Source organism: Thalia democratica, chromosome 5 (assembly GCF_965202585.1).
Source record: "Thalia democratica chromosome 5, ktThaDemo2.hap1.1, whole genome shotgun sequence".
Classification (NCBI taxonomy): domain Eukaryota; kingdom Metazoa; phylum Chordata; class Thaliacea; order Salpida; family Salpidae; genus Thalia; species Thalia democratica.
This window is the reverse complement of record NC_139169.1, coordinates 42,502,197-42,520,001: the sequence shown is the minus strand read 5'-3', so window position 1 is coordinate 42,520,001 and position 17,805 is coordinate 42,502,197. Positions and strand designations below refer to the sequence as shown.

At 25.4% G+C, this 17,805-nt stretch overlaps 1 protein-coding gene and 1 non-coding gene across 2 annotated transcripts; one reads left to right on the top strand and one right to left on the bottom strand.

Moving 5' to 3' along the window:
* Positions 1-446: 446 nt before the first annotated feature.
* On the top strand, positions 447-590 carry LOC145837315 (U4 spliceosomal RNA). Its single transcript, XR_014369953.1, has one exon. It is a non-coding gene; the product is annotated as a U4 spliceosomal RNA (small nuclear RNA).
* Positions 591-14,447: 13,857 nt separating this feature from the next.
* LOC145835796 (putative gamma-glutamylcyclotransferase CG2811) lies at positions 14,448-16,362 on the bottom strand. The gene is made up of 2 exons (XM_082943516.1): positions 15,955-16,362; positions 14,448-14,910 (listed from the first exon to the last, which is right to left on the bottom strand). The coding sequence occupies exons 1-2, from the start codon at positions 16,360-16,362 to the stop codon at positions 14,749-14,751; spliced, it is 570 nt and encodes a 189-aa protein (XP_082799642.1). The 3' UTR covers positions 14,448-14,748.
* Between the last annotated feature and the right edge of the window lie 1,443 nt (positions 16,363-17,805).

The window sequence follows — 17,805 nt, the reverse complement described above, 5'->3', positions numbered from 1 at the left end:
TGTTCGGTCTCTAAAAGTTTGATTACTACTAAGTTGTAGATTATTTTTAAACCTTAGGCTCTGTAGACTTTCGTCGATGTTTTCGTAGCTTATTTTTAGAAATTAGTTTTTGTTAGTATTTTGTCAAATTTGTTAAACGAAATATATCCATGCAAAATAAAACTGACTCGCACAAAAGTTCTTTTAAACCGTTAAAACAATGAAAAATTTTTAGAAATTAAGCGTGTGCAAACATAAACAAACAATTATTTAACTAATTATAGTGACAAGTTAAAAACTAAATCGTAAAATACAAAATGTTTTGTTCGAACAAATTTAGTTTCAAAAGAGTTTCCTTTCTTTGTTAATTCTGTTTGATTTCGTCTCTCATTTTGTGACGTCATAATCAGTACAAGAAATGATAGTTTCATTAGATGGGTCATAACCCAACATCGCATTGAATGTACAGCTTTGCGCAGCGGCGATAACGTAACCAATGAGGTTTATCCGAGGTGCGTTTATTGCTAGTTGAAAACTATACCCAATACCCCGCCCTTTGTCGATGAAAGACTCGACTCTGAGGCAATTTCTGCAAGGTGTCTACCGGACATCTTCATAATATCTATCATACTGTATCATCATTAAATACTCCTTTTTAGAATATATTGTAAGTAATGAATATGAATCTAAATAAGTTACTGGATATCTTAGTTAAACTTATCATACTACTTTATTGCTAGTTGTCTGATCCTGATGTTTCTTTCTTAGCATACTTATTGAAACCATTTATATTCACAAAATACTCTTGCTATTGTTTAATCTATAGAATAGTAATTAAAAACTTGTTAGGTAAAATAATAAGTTTTATCATCTAATTAGATGTAGTATTCGACTTTTATGAAATTAATTTTTTTTGTGTTTTGTTCTGATATCAACGTTTACAATTAATTTAGTCTAAGTTTACCGACAAATTAATTCTTAAATTACTTTACAAAAAATTTTAAATATTTTTTCGCATTACTTTTTAAACATTCAAAGGTTTAATTAACTGTTTATATGTTTAAAATTGTATATATTTGTCTTTATCATACAATAGTAAAATTTTGTGAAATATAAATCACTTTGTAAAACTTGTTGTAATAATAAATAATAAACCTAAAAAATTAACACAAAAATGTTTTAAGTATCTAAAAAGTATTCTATAAGTTATTTCACAATAGGAAATATTTATACAGTTAAATACTTAGCTTTAAAAAATGTTATGATAATTTATTTCGTAGAACTTATTTTTGTACTACTTAAAATTTTTTTTTTTTTAAAGACGTTGAATTTCTTATTTAAACTCATAATAAGCACGTTATTACTATTATAAGCATATGTCTGTAAACTACGGCTCACGGATTGGATCCGGTCGGTCAAACAAAACAATTGGCCGTCGATTTATGCCTTAAAAAAATTGCAAAAACACCTAAAAGTTACTAATATGGTACTTATCTTCGTGTAAATTAGGTAGTAGTGCTTAATTTTAATCAATTTGTTGTAGTTTTATATAATTACCTTTTGTAGTTGTTTTTTAAACTAATAAAGACACATATTTATAAATGATTCAATTCTACTGAAAAGCAATAAATTTAAAGAAATTTTAAATTTTTTAATTTATTTATTCTCTATTAAAACCGAAGATGATTTTTATAAATCTACTAATGACTACACTTTGGTATCTGTACTTATGCATATCGAAAAAAAAACGTGCATTTAAATATTTTTTTTTTATTCAAATGTTTCCCTTGCCTATTGATAAGACTAGGTCATCAGTCAACTTTGTTGAAAACGCATCAAAAAATTTTATCTATGAGAATCTTTTTCAAAATCTGTAGAGCTATTTGTGAGCAGAAAAACGCCGTAAGTCAATAAAGTGTTTGCGAACAAAAACAGTTCTTAGTTCATGTAAATTGTAAAAGTATAACAAATGTTTTATGCTACCTATCCTCAGCTATTTGAATATAAAATTAAAACTGAAAGCAAACAGTAAAGAAGTAATAAAGTTACACAAGACTTAAATCAATATGCTGTAAATTAGAATTTATGACATAATGTTTGTTTTCATAAATTCTACTTCGCTTCGAACTAACAAACAAAACCTATAAAACTTCAATAAGTAACTCTAATACTTGTTGAACTTAATAAGCTTTTTTTTAACATGTCTACTGTCGACAAGCTTTCAATGAATAAATTGAGGCAATTTTTAATCAATTTAATAATTTTAAATTAGTATATAGAAACTAATTTTATATTTCTTTACTCTTTATTATTTTAGTTCATACTGTTAAATTATCTAACTTACATACTACTTTATAACAATGTTAGTTGTGTTAATAAAATGAACAACTGTAAAGTAATAAGATAGTTTTAGCAAATTAATAAAACTCTAGTAAATTTATAAAGTTGAGGAGTATTACTAATTATTTTGTTGATGAGTTTAGAGTAAACCATTACAGTTTTAATTAATTTTTTGTACTCTAAAAAAAAAAACACAAAGTAAAAATTTTGAACAAATTTATTTGCATAGAACTTTATTTTGTTATTTGAAAAAACATTGGTGCAAATAAATAGTAGAAAAATTAAAGCACTATCTAATCTAAAGTAAGCTTCTAAAATGTTTAAAGATATATTTGGAAAATTTATTCTGTATTTGATTGTTTATCTTCGATGTAAGACTTGACCTGTAAGCACTAATTATTAGTATAAGCTAAACTTTTTTATCTATAAAAAATCAGAAAGCTTTGTTTAGTTTGCTTATATCAACTGAGGTTTAAAAAAAAGTTTCACATTTAACAAATATACTTTTTTAAGCTGTTCATGACAAAACATTATTAAAACAAAATTTTTTAGGAAAGATGCTTATTAACTTTAAAAAAATTGAATTGTTAAAAATCACATACTTCAAGTCTTAAAAATTTTAAATTATATCTCAAGTAAAGTTAATATTTTATCAGCTTAATTAATAATGAAAATAGTTATATTTACGTTTGTATCGGTTTTCGGTTTTTCTACTGTAACTTGTTTTTCTTCTTTAACTAAATTTCCAGTTTTTGTTTGCTCCTCTCTAGCAATTGCCTTAAAAATTTTTCAATTTATAAATACACCAACACAGTTTGTTATAGACTGTTTGTTTTGTTAGATATTTTAAACTGTGCTTATGTTTAAGAGTTTTCTCAAATATAGCTTTTAAAATCAAAAAGAACAGATTGAATTGTTTAAAGCAGAAAATAAAACAAATCATTTTAATTATAAGGATTTTTTAGTATATTTTCAGGAGCTTTCATTAAAAACTATTGTCAGCTATTAAAAAAATTTTTATTATAAAAGCTATAATTGCTTAAAGAACTCAGAAAAGGGTTTGATAAATAGTTTTTATAATTACAGAGCAGTAGTTGTACTGTGTACGTACACTTCTTAAAACTGAATACGTTTGCTATTTAAATATGGTTTTTATCTACACTTAAGAAATTGTTACCTCGAAAAGGGCCCTAGCGCTTTTATCTGGGATTCTGCTGTGCCATTCTTCAACAGAAACTAATCCATCAAATTTATCCACAACACTTGTTCCGCACCTGTTACGGTTTTCTGCTATTATCTTCAATCATATTCCTTTTAAGTTTGTTATTTTTCTATTGCTTAAGGTAAGACGAAAAATATTTTTGTCATTTCATATTTAGTAGTTCTAATCAACTTTAATTATAAAAATTGTTTTATTACGTCTAAGTTGTTTAAAAAAAAATTATAAAATTATTAAAGACTTATTTTATCAAAGTTTTGTAGAAATTTACAGCTAGCTCGTCTAAAAGAACGTTTATGTTGTTTATTTTGCAATAAGCTTAAGAAAAAGTTTTTGATTTTAAACTCTTTTGCAGATACTAACCCACAAGTCTTAGGACAAAGTTGTTTATACTGCGTGTTGTGGCAAATTTTAGAGTTTGGATAATATTGCATGAACATTTTTCTGACTTGTACGCAACCAGCTCTAGACAGAACATTCCTGCAGTTTGCAGATAGTTCAACTGTACAATTGCTGCTTCTTTCGTGTCTTTTCATCTCTGCTGCTGTATTGCACCTGTGGGTTAAAAAAAATCAAATTAGTTCTAAAGGACCACCATCTGTTGCAGATATAGTTTAAATTTATTTTTTAATGTTTAAACGAAAAGTTAAAGATAATTATTATTTTTGTTAAAGTTTTAAACCCGTTTTAAAAATCTGGTTTATAAACTTACACTAAATTTTTTCTACAAAAACTATAGTATAAGAAAATAATTGAACCTTGTTAAAATCAAAATCAAATAATTTAGATTTTAATTCTCTGCTTTAAATTTTCTTAGGAAAAAAAAGAGGCTAAAATAATAAAAATAAACAAACTGTTGTAGCATTGGCTCTATTTCACACGGAAACAAATTGTGGATTACTTTGTATAATTCAAAGTCATTAAACTTAAAGATATACTTGTTAAAATAACCCTTGTCTTTCATACTTTTACCAACCATCGTCGCCTCAGAATACCAAAAATATCTTAAGACACCTAGTTAGAAATTTCAAGTAATTTGTCTTTGAAAGTGTAGAAGTTTTGAATAAGTATAAACTTTTATAAGTTTTGTTGCAACAGCATACAAATTTAAAAAGCTTGCTCTAAACTTCAAAAGCAAAATAAAGCATTTCAAAATGTTACAAAATTGTTTTAAAATTCTTAAGTTTCTCTAACAAAAACTTTTAAAGAAAAAATAATAAGAAGTCTACAATAGTCATCCATATTTTTTTTTGAGTAATATTGTTGTTATTAGTTTAAACATTCAGTTTGTATTTCTATAATTTTTTCTATTCTGTAAATCTAGAACACATTGTAAGTCTTATCTATAAAATATTTATTATAGCAATATTTTTTAAGCTGTTGAAAGTTTTTTGATATTAAACTAAACAGAACAATACTATTTTTACGACAATCATTTAAAGGGAAAATTTAAGTTATTATTCTTGACTTTTAGTTTTAAAAACATAACAATTTCTTTGTTTTTACAGAATGTTTTTTTTTACAAATAGCTAAATGATACAGCTAAAATAAACTATGTTTTTCTTTTGAGTTGGGCTTTATTGGGTCGGTGCTAGAGCCAAAAGAAAAAGAGGGAAATCTTAGATTTTTTTTAGTTCTGGGAATATATCTGAAAAATACATATATTTTTAATTATTTTTTTCTAATATTCTTTATTGAATTAACTTAATTGGTGAGTGATTTTTTAAAATAAACTAAACATTTTTTGAGATATAGGCCATTTTTGGTTTTTCAGTTTTTGTCTTTAATTAGAGTCTTTTTGCTTAGTCAATAAAACAAAAAAGGTATTTTAGGAAAATATGAATCCACTAACTAATAAAGATATTTTGTTAAACATATTAAAATAAATAAAATACTTATTTTAATATTTTTTCAAAAATATGTTGCGAGAACTAACAAAAATCAATAGACCTTTTTGTGGTTTCTTAGTTCTCGCACATATTAAAAAATTAATCTGAATAAGCATTTTCTTATTCCACAATATCTAAAAGAAAACTTTTTTAGTTAGTAAATTTAGATTTTCTTAAAATATTTTTTTTTATTGACAAAGCAAGAAAACTCTACTTAAAAACAAAAACTGAAAAAACCAAAAATGGCCTATATCTCAAAAAGTATCAAGTTTGTTTTAAAAAAATCACTCACCAATTAAGTTAACTCAATATAATTTTTTAAAATATTTTTTTTGAGATATGTTCCGAGAAATAATAAAAGCCAAAATGTCTTACTTTATTTTTGGGCTCTAGCACTAAATACCAACTCAAAAAAATCATAATTTATCTTAGCTATATCATTAAGCTATGAGATTTGTAAAAAAAGTTTTCTTTGGACAAAGAATTTGTTGTGTTTTAAAAATTATAAGTCAAGAAAAATAACTTATATTTCCCTTATTTTAGAATAATTGTCGTATCATTTTTCAAATAACAAGTTTGTCAAGTTTTTTTTAGTAAACAATACATTGTAAAAAATTAAACTTCCAATGCACATTACTTGTAAATTAAAAGTTAAACGTAAAAAATCGATCAAACATTAGTTAACTAAAACTAACTTTAATACACTAAGGGAGAAGGATACAAAAAGTTTTAACTTTAAGTAAAAAATAACTCGAGCTAACTTTTAAAACATTTTTAAAATGTTTTGATAGTCAGTGAGTGGAAATAGCACTATATGAATGTAGTACTTTAGCTTTGTTGTTAGTATGTATTCAAAATAAAATAAACCGTCAGCAAAGTAATCGTGAACAGATGGTTTTGAATATTTTCCATTCAAGCGGCCTCTAGCATTTTTTAACTTGTAAGCTTTCTCGACATCGCTCACAATCAGCTTGAAGTTGAGCCATCGTTGGAAAAATTCTTTCATGTAAACTGAAATCGACTTTGCAACCACATGAGCAAAAACTTTGTTATACCTTTGTATAAAAAAATGTTATCCTTAATAATAACAACATATTTTAACAGTCTAATATTTTTAAAATATAAAAGGTATAAAATTTTTATTAGAATAATGCCTTAATGTTTTTTACAGTTTTAATGTTATCTTTCAAGTAAAAAACATCAGTAGGTATTTTAACAATAACAATACAGTTGCAACTTTCAACCTTATTTTCAAGTTATAGTACTTATTTTTAAAATAATTATGTTTACAGAAGTAAAACAAACTGTCGGCACTCCATGAATTTTTCAGTAACAACAACCGTAGGTACGATTTCAAATCTACCTAGATAGTCAATATGCATGATTCTCTGAGCAAATGAAACCCCATCGTCCTTGTAATTACGAGGTAGAATAATGCCTGGAATCTGTACAGTGTTAAATTGTATATTAAAACTTGACCATTTTGCTGTGTATTTTATTAGTTAACAATAAATAAAACAAAAAATTGTTGTTAGAATAAAATATGTAATTTTGAACTGCTTTGCTAACTACTTATTATAAATAACTGAGTCAGCCAAAAATCATGTTTTTAAAATTTTAATACTTTTTTTTAATCTATATTTCTTTAATGATATTTTTTTTTATTCGAGCTATTTTTATACAGTTTTTATTAGTACACTTACTGAAGCATCCAGATAAAAACGTATGATTTTTAACAAAACTTGTAAATAATAATGTTTATATGACTTTTGTTAATAGGGCCTTTAAAAAGTAATTATTATCTTCTGGCTTAACCCTCCCTTTAATACCAAGACTACGGAAATACATAACTTTGAATACTCATTTAAAGTTCGTTAACATTTTTAACTCAACCAATTATTTCTTAAAGTTATAAGTAGGCTAGAGTATTAAAATTAATTAAATAGCTGATAATAGTTTAAAAACTTCATTTCATAAGAAATATTTAAACTCACGTCTTCTCTTTTTTCTCCATCTGCAAGAATAATAAAGCTAATTTCACTATCACCGTACAAATGTTTTAATGCTTCAGAATGCATCATTATAGACTTGATTGTGTAACAGGCTTTTAGTAGAGAACTGTAAAAAATATACTTTTAATGATTTTTTTTTATACCTATTTAGCATTATTTCTAATTTGTTGTGTAAAAGCTAAGTACTTGGATTATTTTTAACTTGTTTTGTTACTATTCGCAACAAACTCATCACAATTTTGTATAGAACCAAAAAATGAATATTATAATAATTTTTTTTATAACTACATATTTTAACTATTTAGTTTGAGTTTATGATATTGTTTTCGTTATTGCTGTAAGCAACATAATAAAAAGCGATAAATAATCAAAAAAATTAAATGATTTTTTTTTTCATGTTTTAAAAGCATAAAAAAGTTAAAAAAAAAATGATAAAACTGTTGTGCAATCAAAGTATGTTTTAAATTACCAATAATCAAGTATAATTTTTTTTTATTAACTTAGGGTGAGCATGTCCAAATTCAATGATAGGGATGCCGTATGGATACAACCATCTGTTGAACTTGTCTCCTTTCAGGTAAAGTATCCTTTTCAGATTTTTTGTCATGTGCATAGGCTAAAAATATTAGATAATTTATTAGTTCATAATATTTGTCAGTGTTTAAATTAGTTTATGTTTTTTGATCAATATTTATTTGGTTTTTTAAAGAAAAATATTATTTATTTTATTTACGGTAAATAAAAAGTTTTCTTACAGGTTTTTGATCTCATTATAAATAATTTATAATTTCATAATCATACTAACATATTCTTCACAAATCCAATCAGTGTGCTTCTTAGCTGGTTTGCATTGAACTGTGGTTAAACCAAGACACAACAAAGTTAAAACAACAAAAGTTTTCATTTTCTCTATCTGATTTGAATAATGTTATTCATGTATTTGAAATACAGCAAAATAAACTATAAATATATGTAAGTTTAGTACAGTTATAACTAGTTGTGTATTGTTTATTAACTAAAACTTAGTCAATTGTTTCTTACAAGAATGCTAGATAAAAAATAATAAAGGAACGTATCAGCGTTAGTGTATTGATACATAAATCATAAAATTGTTAGAAAATCAAATTCCGTTGTAAAATCCAAGCATATCTGCTATTATATTTTATTTAACTAACGATTTTTATGTATATTAACATATGGCTATTAAATGAATCCTAAAGTACATTAATTTCATGTCGACTATGCATTTAGTTTACGCCCCGTAAATTGCGAACTCAGCAGAAAGTGCGTACTTAAAAAAAGTACAAAAATCTTTTTGATATATTTTATGAAAACTAACGTTACTTCATTAGTTTTAAAACCTCAAAAAATTTAGTTAGATATATACCTCTATTTCAAATCACAACTTTCACAAATTTCATTTCAAGTTATTTGGTTTAGTATTAAAGTTTATTCATACTTAATGTAGCTTTACTCTTAAATTAAATTTTTCTTAATTTTAAACAAGTCTATATAAACTGTATAACGAAAAGATTATTAAATACAAAATATCTTAATACAATTAAGTCAATTAAAAAAATTAATTTGTTGTCTAAAATTTAACTTGCAAGACAATGAAGGAAATTAAGGCGCTCAGAAAATTATAATAATATTTGTAAATAACATAAGTAAATAATATAAGAATATAGATAATCTAAATTATAACTTATAAAATAAATTAATATTTTAGTAATAAGTGTGCTGTTAATCCAAAATAGTCATTTGGTAGGTTTTAACATTTAACTTAAATCCATATTACTTATTCGTTATTGTTTTTTATCAATACTGACGAATTACACTATTTGCATGTTAATAAGATTTATGTAATCAGATAGTATATTGTTTTAAAAGTAGTGATTACAGCTGTTTTTAATGTTTGTAAGAATATATATTATTCAATACTGTTTTGTAATACAGTTTTGGCTTACTGTATTTTAATCATTACTTAGTAATAGTATCTAAGTTAATACTAGTAATAGTAACTAATCTACTACAGTGGTAAGTCTTTTTATGCTCTTCGTTTTAAATCCCATAATATCTAGTGTAACTTCCAAAATTTGATTTAGCGGGCTGCAATTTTACCTTTCGCGGGCCGGACTTCATTTAAGTTCTGTGAACATCGACGGGCCGGTCATATTCACTTCGGTGCTCACCCCTATCTTAGAACGTCATATATTCAATTAAAATAGTTGTTTTATTAATTTCGTTCAGTTTGTTACTTTTAAGCGATCTTTTCCTAGAATTTTTTTTTGACATTAATAATACTTCTCTATCAGTTTGTTTATGATAATACACAGGTATAAATTGTTTTCATATGAACACCAAAAAGTTTAAGTAGTAAAACAACAAAGGTTTCTACAAGTATAAGCTTATTTAAGTTACATCTTTCTCTTTTTCAAATATCTTGGCGTGCTATGTATCAAATATTTTATAAATTATATTTAATTAATGATTAAAATTAATAACCAAGTTTCAATTCTTTTTTTGTCTAAGATAAGTAACGCTAAGCTTTTCAAAGCATTCAATGTAGTGTTTATTCTTTTATAGAATTATACCTGAGTCAAAAGTACAACACATGTCTTCTGGTAAGTATGTTTTTAAAAGTACTTATGATATATTTGCTTTATGAAAATAAAAGCTTTTAAATTAAGTCCAGTAAAGTATTTTAATCATGTACAAAATAAGTAAGCACACAAAATTTAAGAAAGCTAGTATAGAATAGATCACGTGTCTATTTGAATTACAAAAAACTCATCTTATTACCTAATATTATGTCTCAGTTGCATATCTAAAGCAAATATTTATATTGTTGTTTTGAAATCTATGCTTAACGTGTGAATAAATCACCTATTTAACTTTAGGTTTTTCAATTTCTTATGGAAAAAAAATAAGATTTTAATTTTTAGTTAGTTTTGTGTGACTTAAACAAACTATTGAAACTGTGATAACTCGTATGTACTTTAATAGAAATATTAGTAAATTAGTTGTTTTAAGAAGAAAAAAAAAGTATAAGTATTTTAAGTAAATAATCAGATTATTGAGCCAAATAATCTAAAATAGGTACATTGGCCTATGTAATTAAAAATAAGTACAGTTGATAATTTATGCACCTTAAAGCAAGGCAAAAGCGCACAGCTAACGTGAGGTGCGTACCTTTAAAAGTACGTACCTTGTCGATGATATTACTGTATTTTACATAATATTACTACTTAAATTTTGATACGATAACTCTACAACATAAAGCTACATTATACATGTTTGGTATATTTGGATGTAGTCGATCAGGTAATGATTTTTGTTTTGTAAGTGGGCGATTTACCTGATGAATTTAAAAGACCCAACCTGAATCTCACAACAAGGTCCATCTAAGATCGAAAAGAAATTCAAATAAAAAAAGTTTTCAGTCAACAATATACTTTATATCAAACTTATTTTTTGTATTTATTTCCTGGAAACTGTATAATGGCTACAAAATACAAACTAAGGTAACTATACATGTTTGTTTAAAAAAAGTTATAAAGTAAAAACACTATTAACATGTTTTAGACATGAAAAAATAAAACTGCTTTACATATAAAACTTTTAAACAACTTCTTATGATATGCTAACAATTAAAAAAACTTAAAGTGATAAATTTACATTTATACAAAATAAAATATAGTTAAACGTTGATACACTGAATGCTTTTAAAAATACTCATTTTGTGTTGATCCGAAAATTTTGATGTAGATGGTTATTTGAAATTATTTTATGCATATGTATTTAATAACTTTTTAAACTCATTGACAGCTGTTGTATATAAACTTTTTGTTCGCAAATTAAAAAAAAAAGTATATTTATAAAGATTATTTTGCTACTTAAAAAATATCTCAAGACTTATAATACCCCGTCAGCATTTATGTCAAAAACTTGTTTACTAATTTCTTATAAATAAAGGTATTTAGGTATGTACTGAAAGATTATACGCTTGAAATTGAAATCTCAAAAAAAAAATTAACTAATATAACTAGAAACGTATAAGTTGAGTTTAGTTACAATAATGTCATCTTACGTCAAATTGATGATATTTACGACTATAGACCAAGTAGGAATGCGTTTTGTAGCTACTATTCGCAATGTTAAGATAGTTTTTTAATTACATTAGAACAGGGATCAGCAATCATTTGGTGGTTGCGGGATAGATTTAAAAAAATGTTGGCCGTAGTTTTATAAAACGTGTTTTTGTGGTCAGTTTATTAAAACTTAAAGCCAATTATTTAAAATTATCCTTTTTTTTTGGTATAAAAGGAATTAACATTAAATACTTAATTCTAATACTTATATACATTTGAGAAAATAACTATGATGTATACTAAATTAAAAAAAAAAGACTTTTTCAAAATAAAAAACACAGTACTTAGAAGAATTAATACGATTATTAAGATAAGAATTAATAGTACACAGTAGAATTAATAACTCAAACCTCAAAAGCTACTTTAAACATTACAAAGTGAATTTAAAATACATGTAAAAATATTTAAAACTTAGTTACTGCGGATTAAGTGCTAAATTTTCAGTACACCTATCTGCCTACTATGCACTTAATAGGTACGCACTTTTCAGCAAAAAAAAGCTGTGGTCAGAAATTAAATTAAGACAAACACCGTATTTTATTATTTAAAGCTAGCCTGAATTGTCCAGATGAACCTAGTAATTTGAGATCGTAGTAACCATGACAATTAAATATTTGCAAAAGGAGTAATAAGTAAACTATTAAAACTGTTAAGCACTCTTTGTAAAACCTATTACAGTAACCTCTCGCTTATTTACGCACATTGTGTCCACAGAAAAAGTGCGTAAAGATACGAGAGATCGTAAAGAAACGAGAGGTACCAAATATACTCACTATAATGGCTGTTTTTTAATATTGCTTCTAGTTAAAAGCAGACTGGGCACTTTCCCACTTTCAACTATTTGTTTACTTCATTTTTAAATATGAAAACAAAAGATAAAACTATACATATATTAAAAAAAAAGAATTTGAACTTCTATAAAATAATAAATAACGAGTAGAAATAATTTTACTATTTTAATTATAAGTAGAAATTATCTTTATCTTTATTTATATGTGACACTTATATTCTATTCTACTTAGCAAACTCAATTTATAATTAAGCATTTCTTTACAATTATAAAATGGTGTATATTAATATATAGGGCAAGACTGCTGTATTATTTCTTTGTGTTTTGAACTCTCATTATTTCATTATACTTTCATTATTAAACACAGTCATGTTTTTTTAAGAATTTTGATTTAATTCTTATTGTTATAAAATTTCTTATTTACTGAGGTATAACTAAATGTTTATCAATTAGTCAAGGAACATAAATTTACAAAGTCTAAAGATATAGAGAGGTGTTAGCATTCAAAAACATATTTTAATTAAAAAATATACATTAAACCTAATTTGTGCAATATTAAAAAAAAATAAAAATTTTATTTTCTGAATTTTATAGAATTCTGAAATGCGTAACTAAACGAGAGTGCGTAACGTCATAAGTGCGTAAAGATCCGAGAGGTTACTGTACTATCAACATTTACTATAAAAACCACAGTCTACTATAAACACCAAACCATTTGTTCCGAAGGGCAGAACACCTTTTATCCTTTATTGATATGTTTTTCCAAAACAACAAGTTGAAAAACAAATATAACTAAATAATAGCCGGGAGTAAAATATTACAACTCTACGAAAGCTTTTTTGAAGAAGCAGAATTTAATAAAAGTATAATCGTTTTTTACATCATTCTTTTTTTAATTAGTGTTCAATTATATGTAGATTGTAAATCTACAAGGTACAAATATAAATACACGTATCAAATAATTACTCAAGACATCCAATTTCAACTAACATGTTTTGTTTTTATGGTCTATTAAGTTATTGTTTTGAGAAATTTTGCATTGATAATTATTTGTAAAATTTAATGGCTTTTAACATGTTAGTGCAAGGCTTAATTTTGGTAGTTAAAGATTAAAAAGTACTAGGTATGCACTGCCAGTTGGGTTCGCATTTACGGTGTATTCAAAGTGTGTATCTAGTTCAGGGTTTCCCAAAGTGGGCCAAGTGGCCCCTTAGGGGGCCATGACATATAATCAGGGGGCCATGAGCAGTAAAGGAGCCACAGGGGGGCCATGGCCATGAGGCCATAACTTGAAACTTACACTAGATATTCTTGAGTTGCAGATGAAGAGCTAAAAAAAAAAAAAAGCTCTTATGTGTATTTTATGGCAGTTTAGAAACTTACACTAGATATTCTTGAGTTCCAGATGAAGAGCAAAAAAAAAAAAAAAAAAAAAAAGCTCTTATGTGTATTTTATCGTAGTTTTTGAGTAATCTATATGTTGAAGGGGGCCATTACTTTTTCAAACTCTTTAAAGGGGGCCATTAGCAAAAAAGTTTGGGAAACCATGATCTAGTTGGTAGGTCAATGTACTCATTTATTTAAAGCCAAAATGTTGTTTAAATTTTTAAACATTGTATGTGATTTAACCCGTTAATTCTGCACAATTTAGTACTTTATAAGTTTTTCATAGACTTTTATATATAAAAATAAGTTTATTAATTTAAATACTTTGATAAAACTACATTAATCGTATAGGGTTAACAGACTAAAAGGGTTGTCTGTTTTGCATATTTGCAGAGTATGCAAATAAAGCTTTTGTTCAAGATATTCGAATAATTTCAACTTTGTTTTTTAATTGATTTTTAATGTTTGTGTAAGGTGAGTTAAGCATAAAGATAAAAAAAAGGTTTTTAAAAATGAAATTAATATTTCAAGATCAAAAGGTATTTTCATAATTATCATTTGGAAAAATCAACTATCTGAGAACCTAAATGCAATAACTTTTTTTCAAATATTATATATTCTTTTATATATATTTTAGAATACTTAGAAACAAAATAAGACAAAATTTCATAGTTTGGGTGAAATTTTTTATTACAAACTACAGTGTATTTTTTCTTTTAAAGATTAATTTGGCTAAAATTTTAGATATCAAGTTTTACGGAGTAAACAAAAAGTCAATTAAAAGTTTTAGTTTATCTTTGATAGAGTAATTTTTAGTATGATCAAAAATTTGACCTTTTCACTTCGTCTCAATCGACTCGAAATAGATAACAAAAACATTCTTATACCAACAAATTTATAAATTCAAAACAGTTTGCCAACAACTTAAACACATCATTCGATAGTTTCAAAATACATCCAACATATAACTGAAAACATCAATTCAACTTGTAGTTGCAAACTTATGATTTTTTTTCACCGTCAGTAGCTCCATCCTCAGCGAAAAGATCACCGAAATCATTGTAAAAATCTTTGTCAACAGTAGGAACAACAGTGTTCGAAGTTGGTTTTGCTTCAGCACGAAAATCCATTGATTGTAAGTTTCCTGGAAAAACATTTCCTAAGAATTCATACGGAATATTGGATTGATACTTGTCCATTTTTGTCTTGTTCTTTTGCTTTATTTAAGGCTATTAGAAAATTAATAAGTTTAGATTCTATCAGTTGGTAATTGTTAAAACATAATTTAATTTTATAATACATTTAATTTGATTTAATAAAACAGGTAATAAGTAATATAACACATAATTATAAAAATTAAACACAGCAATAATGTAAAGTAATACAAAAAAATCAATTAAAAAAAGCAGAAAATATAGATATTATCTAAAAATGCTTAACACTTAACTTTTACTTTTATTGTATAAAAAACAAGTCTACTACAATAAAATAATGTCCAAAAAAACTATTATGTAATACATCTTTAAAAAATAGATTTCTACATTGCTACATTTAGATCTAATTATTTTTTGTTTATTGTAGCATCGAAAATCATTTTATAACTATTATAATTTCTTTAATAGCAATAAACTGAGTGACATAACTATGAGTAATTGCAATGGCAGAAAAAAACTCAAATTTATCAAAAATAGTTAAAACCATTAGCACATTAATTACTTTTTAAAATTACTTTTTTTTTTATTAAATAAGTCAAGTTCGAGTTTATTATCTATATTAATAGTTCAAATTTATTTATTTAATGAAAAACAAGTGAAATTAAAGGTACTATTCAGATTGGATTAAATATGAAAATTTGAGAAGGTTTTTTGAATTCTTTGATAAGGCACATTATTTTTAGCAAATTTAGAACACAAATATAAAAATAATATACAACACAACATAAACTGTTGTCTTTGACTATTTGTTGATTTTGAAACATGGTTGCTTAAAATATATTATGAAATAAGTTTTACTAAATACTAATTGTACATTTAAAAAATTGTAATTTATGTAATTAAAATAAAAGAGTGAATAAAAATAATTAAAATATTTTTCAAAAACAACGCAATTATTGTTTAACACTTTTAATAATTTCTTCCTCTGCATCAGAGTTATCATATTCTTCAATATAAGACTTGGAATCATTCACCTCATAACAGATCAAATATTGATTTTGAAGCAGCTCATCTTTGAAATTTTTCAGCATGTAGCACCCGCAAGTCAAAACTTTTTCGCCCGAATCAAGGGGATCATCCAGCTGGATTTCTATACTACTTCTTGTGTAGAGCTGCGGGTGACCTTCAAACTCGTCTAGAAATTGCAGCATATTTCTGTTGACTGAGTAAACTTCTCCCTCAACGTGGTTACCAACACCTGGAGAGTTCAACAGGAAAGGGATTTGGCAGAAAGAGGCTACAACCAGCGGAAACTTGTAAAGTGTTTTGCCCGGTTTTACCAACTTGCTCAACTTACCATCATGGTCCTTCATCAAGTAGTGGTTGGGGAAATCAGTTTTCAGTGTGCCGTAAACAAAAACATTGAAATTTTTTTCATCCATTTTTTAATAAACTAATTTGTAAATGAACTGTAAAGGTTTACTGTTAAGCAATACCTTAAAACTTATGATTAGTTTGTCATTAAACTCAATAAATAAGTGCTTCTTTAGAGCTCCATACTATTTTCTTGTTGCTAATTTTGAATAACCTATCCACCCATAAAATAAGTTTAAGGCCATAGGGGGTAAGCCATGTTTTTTACAAGTTAATATTATTTTACAGAGTTGTTTCTAGGCTTCAAGATGCTTTTTATCGTTTTAAAAAATTCAAATTATTTTTTGAGTTATGACCAGTCAAAGTCCGGCCGCAAATAGGTTCCCTATGTGAATTGAAAACTAAAACAGCAAAAAAAGACTATTTTATTTAAAATCTATCTCCTCCTACATTTTTCAAGCATTTTTCTTCTTCAAACTTTTACAGTCTAATCTTTATACAATAACAAAAAAAAGTTACTTTGGACTTAAAAAAATATTTTGTTATTTAATTTTGTTTTTTTTTGAAAAGACTTTTTATTTTTATTTTCACATAATTTTTTTCTTTTTATAAATTATTAAAATTTATAAGTAACTTTTTTTCTCTTAATATAAGGAACATTTCCTGAAAATTTGAAGAAGATTGTTTGAAAAATGAAGGAGATAGATTTTTAAAATTTCAGAGAAAGTTGACCTCAAAAAATTTGCGGTCCATACATTTGTATCGGAAACTGTTTACAAAAAATAAAATATTTCAAAAGTAAAATGATATTTTTGAATTCTATAAAAAACTGGCTTGTAGTTTGTACTTAAAGCTTTCATATAAAAGCCAAAGTTAAATTTTTGTAAAAAAAGTCTTAAACTAAGCTATATTTTTCAAATTGTTACAATTTTACATAAACTTATTTTGCCATAATTAGTTACTGTATTGAGCATTGTTTTTACTTAGTAAATCATTTACAATTCATTATCCAAAATATGTAGCTTATAAAGATTAAATAATCAGTTTTTTATTGCTTTTACCCTTATATTCCTAAATTATGGAAATATAAATCCAGGGCTAATCTAAAAATAAATTTTATCCACCAGGAGGCCCTGTTTTTTTTTAAATTAAAGTTAGATAATATTTTTTTTCTAGATAGTTTTCAACTTAAAATACAACTATAAGAAATGTTTATTTTAGAGTAGTATTTACTTTAAATTTTTATATGTACAAGGTCAATCCTTTACTTATTGATTATGCACAGTTTTTTAAGATTTAGACAACTTCTAACTTAGGCTGCTCTTAATTATTAGTTTGACTTACTTTTAATAACAATTTACTAGTTGATATTACTCTCATCATACATTGTAAGGCTTCTTTTACAAAAATGTCATTTTCAAAAATATTTTATGATAATTTTATACAGTTTTATAGCTGGATTTTCCAAAGTCAGCCACTTGGTCTCCTTGGGGGGCTACGTGTAGTAAAGG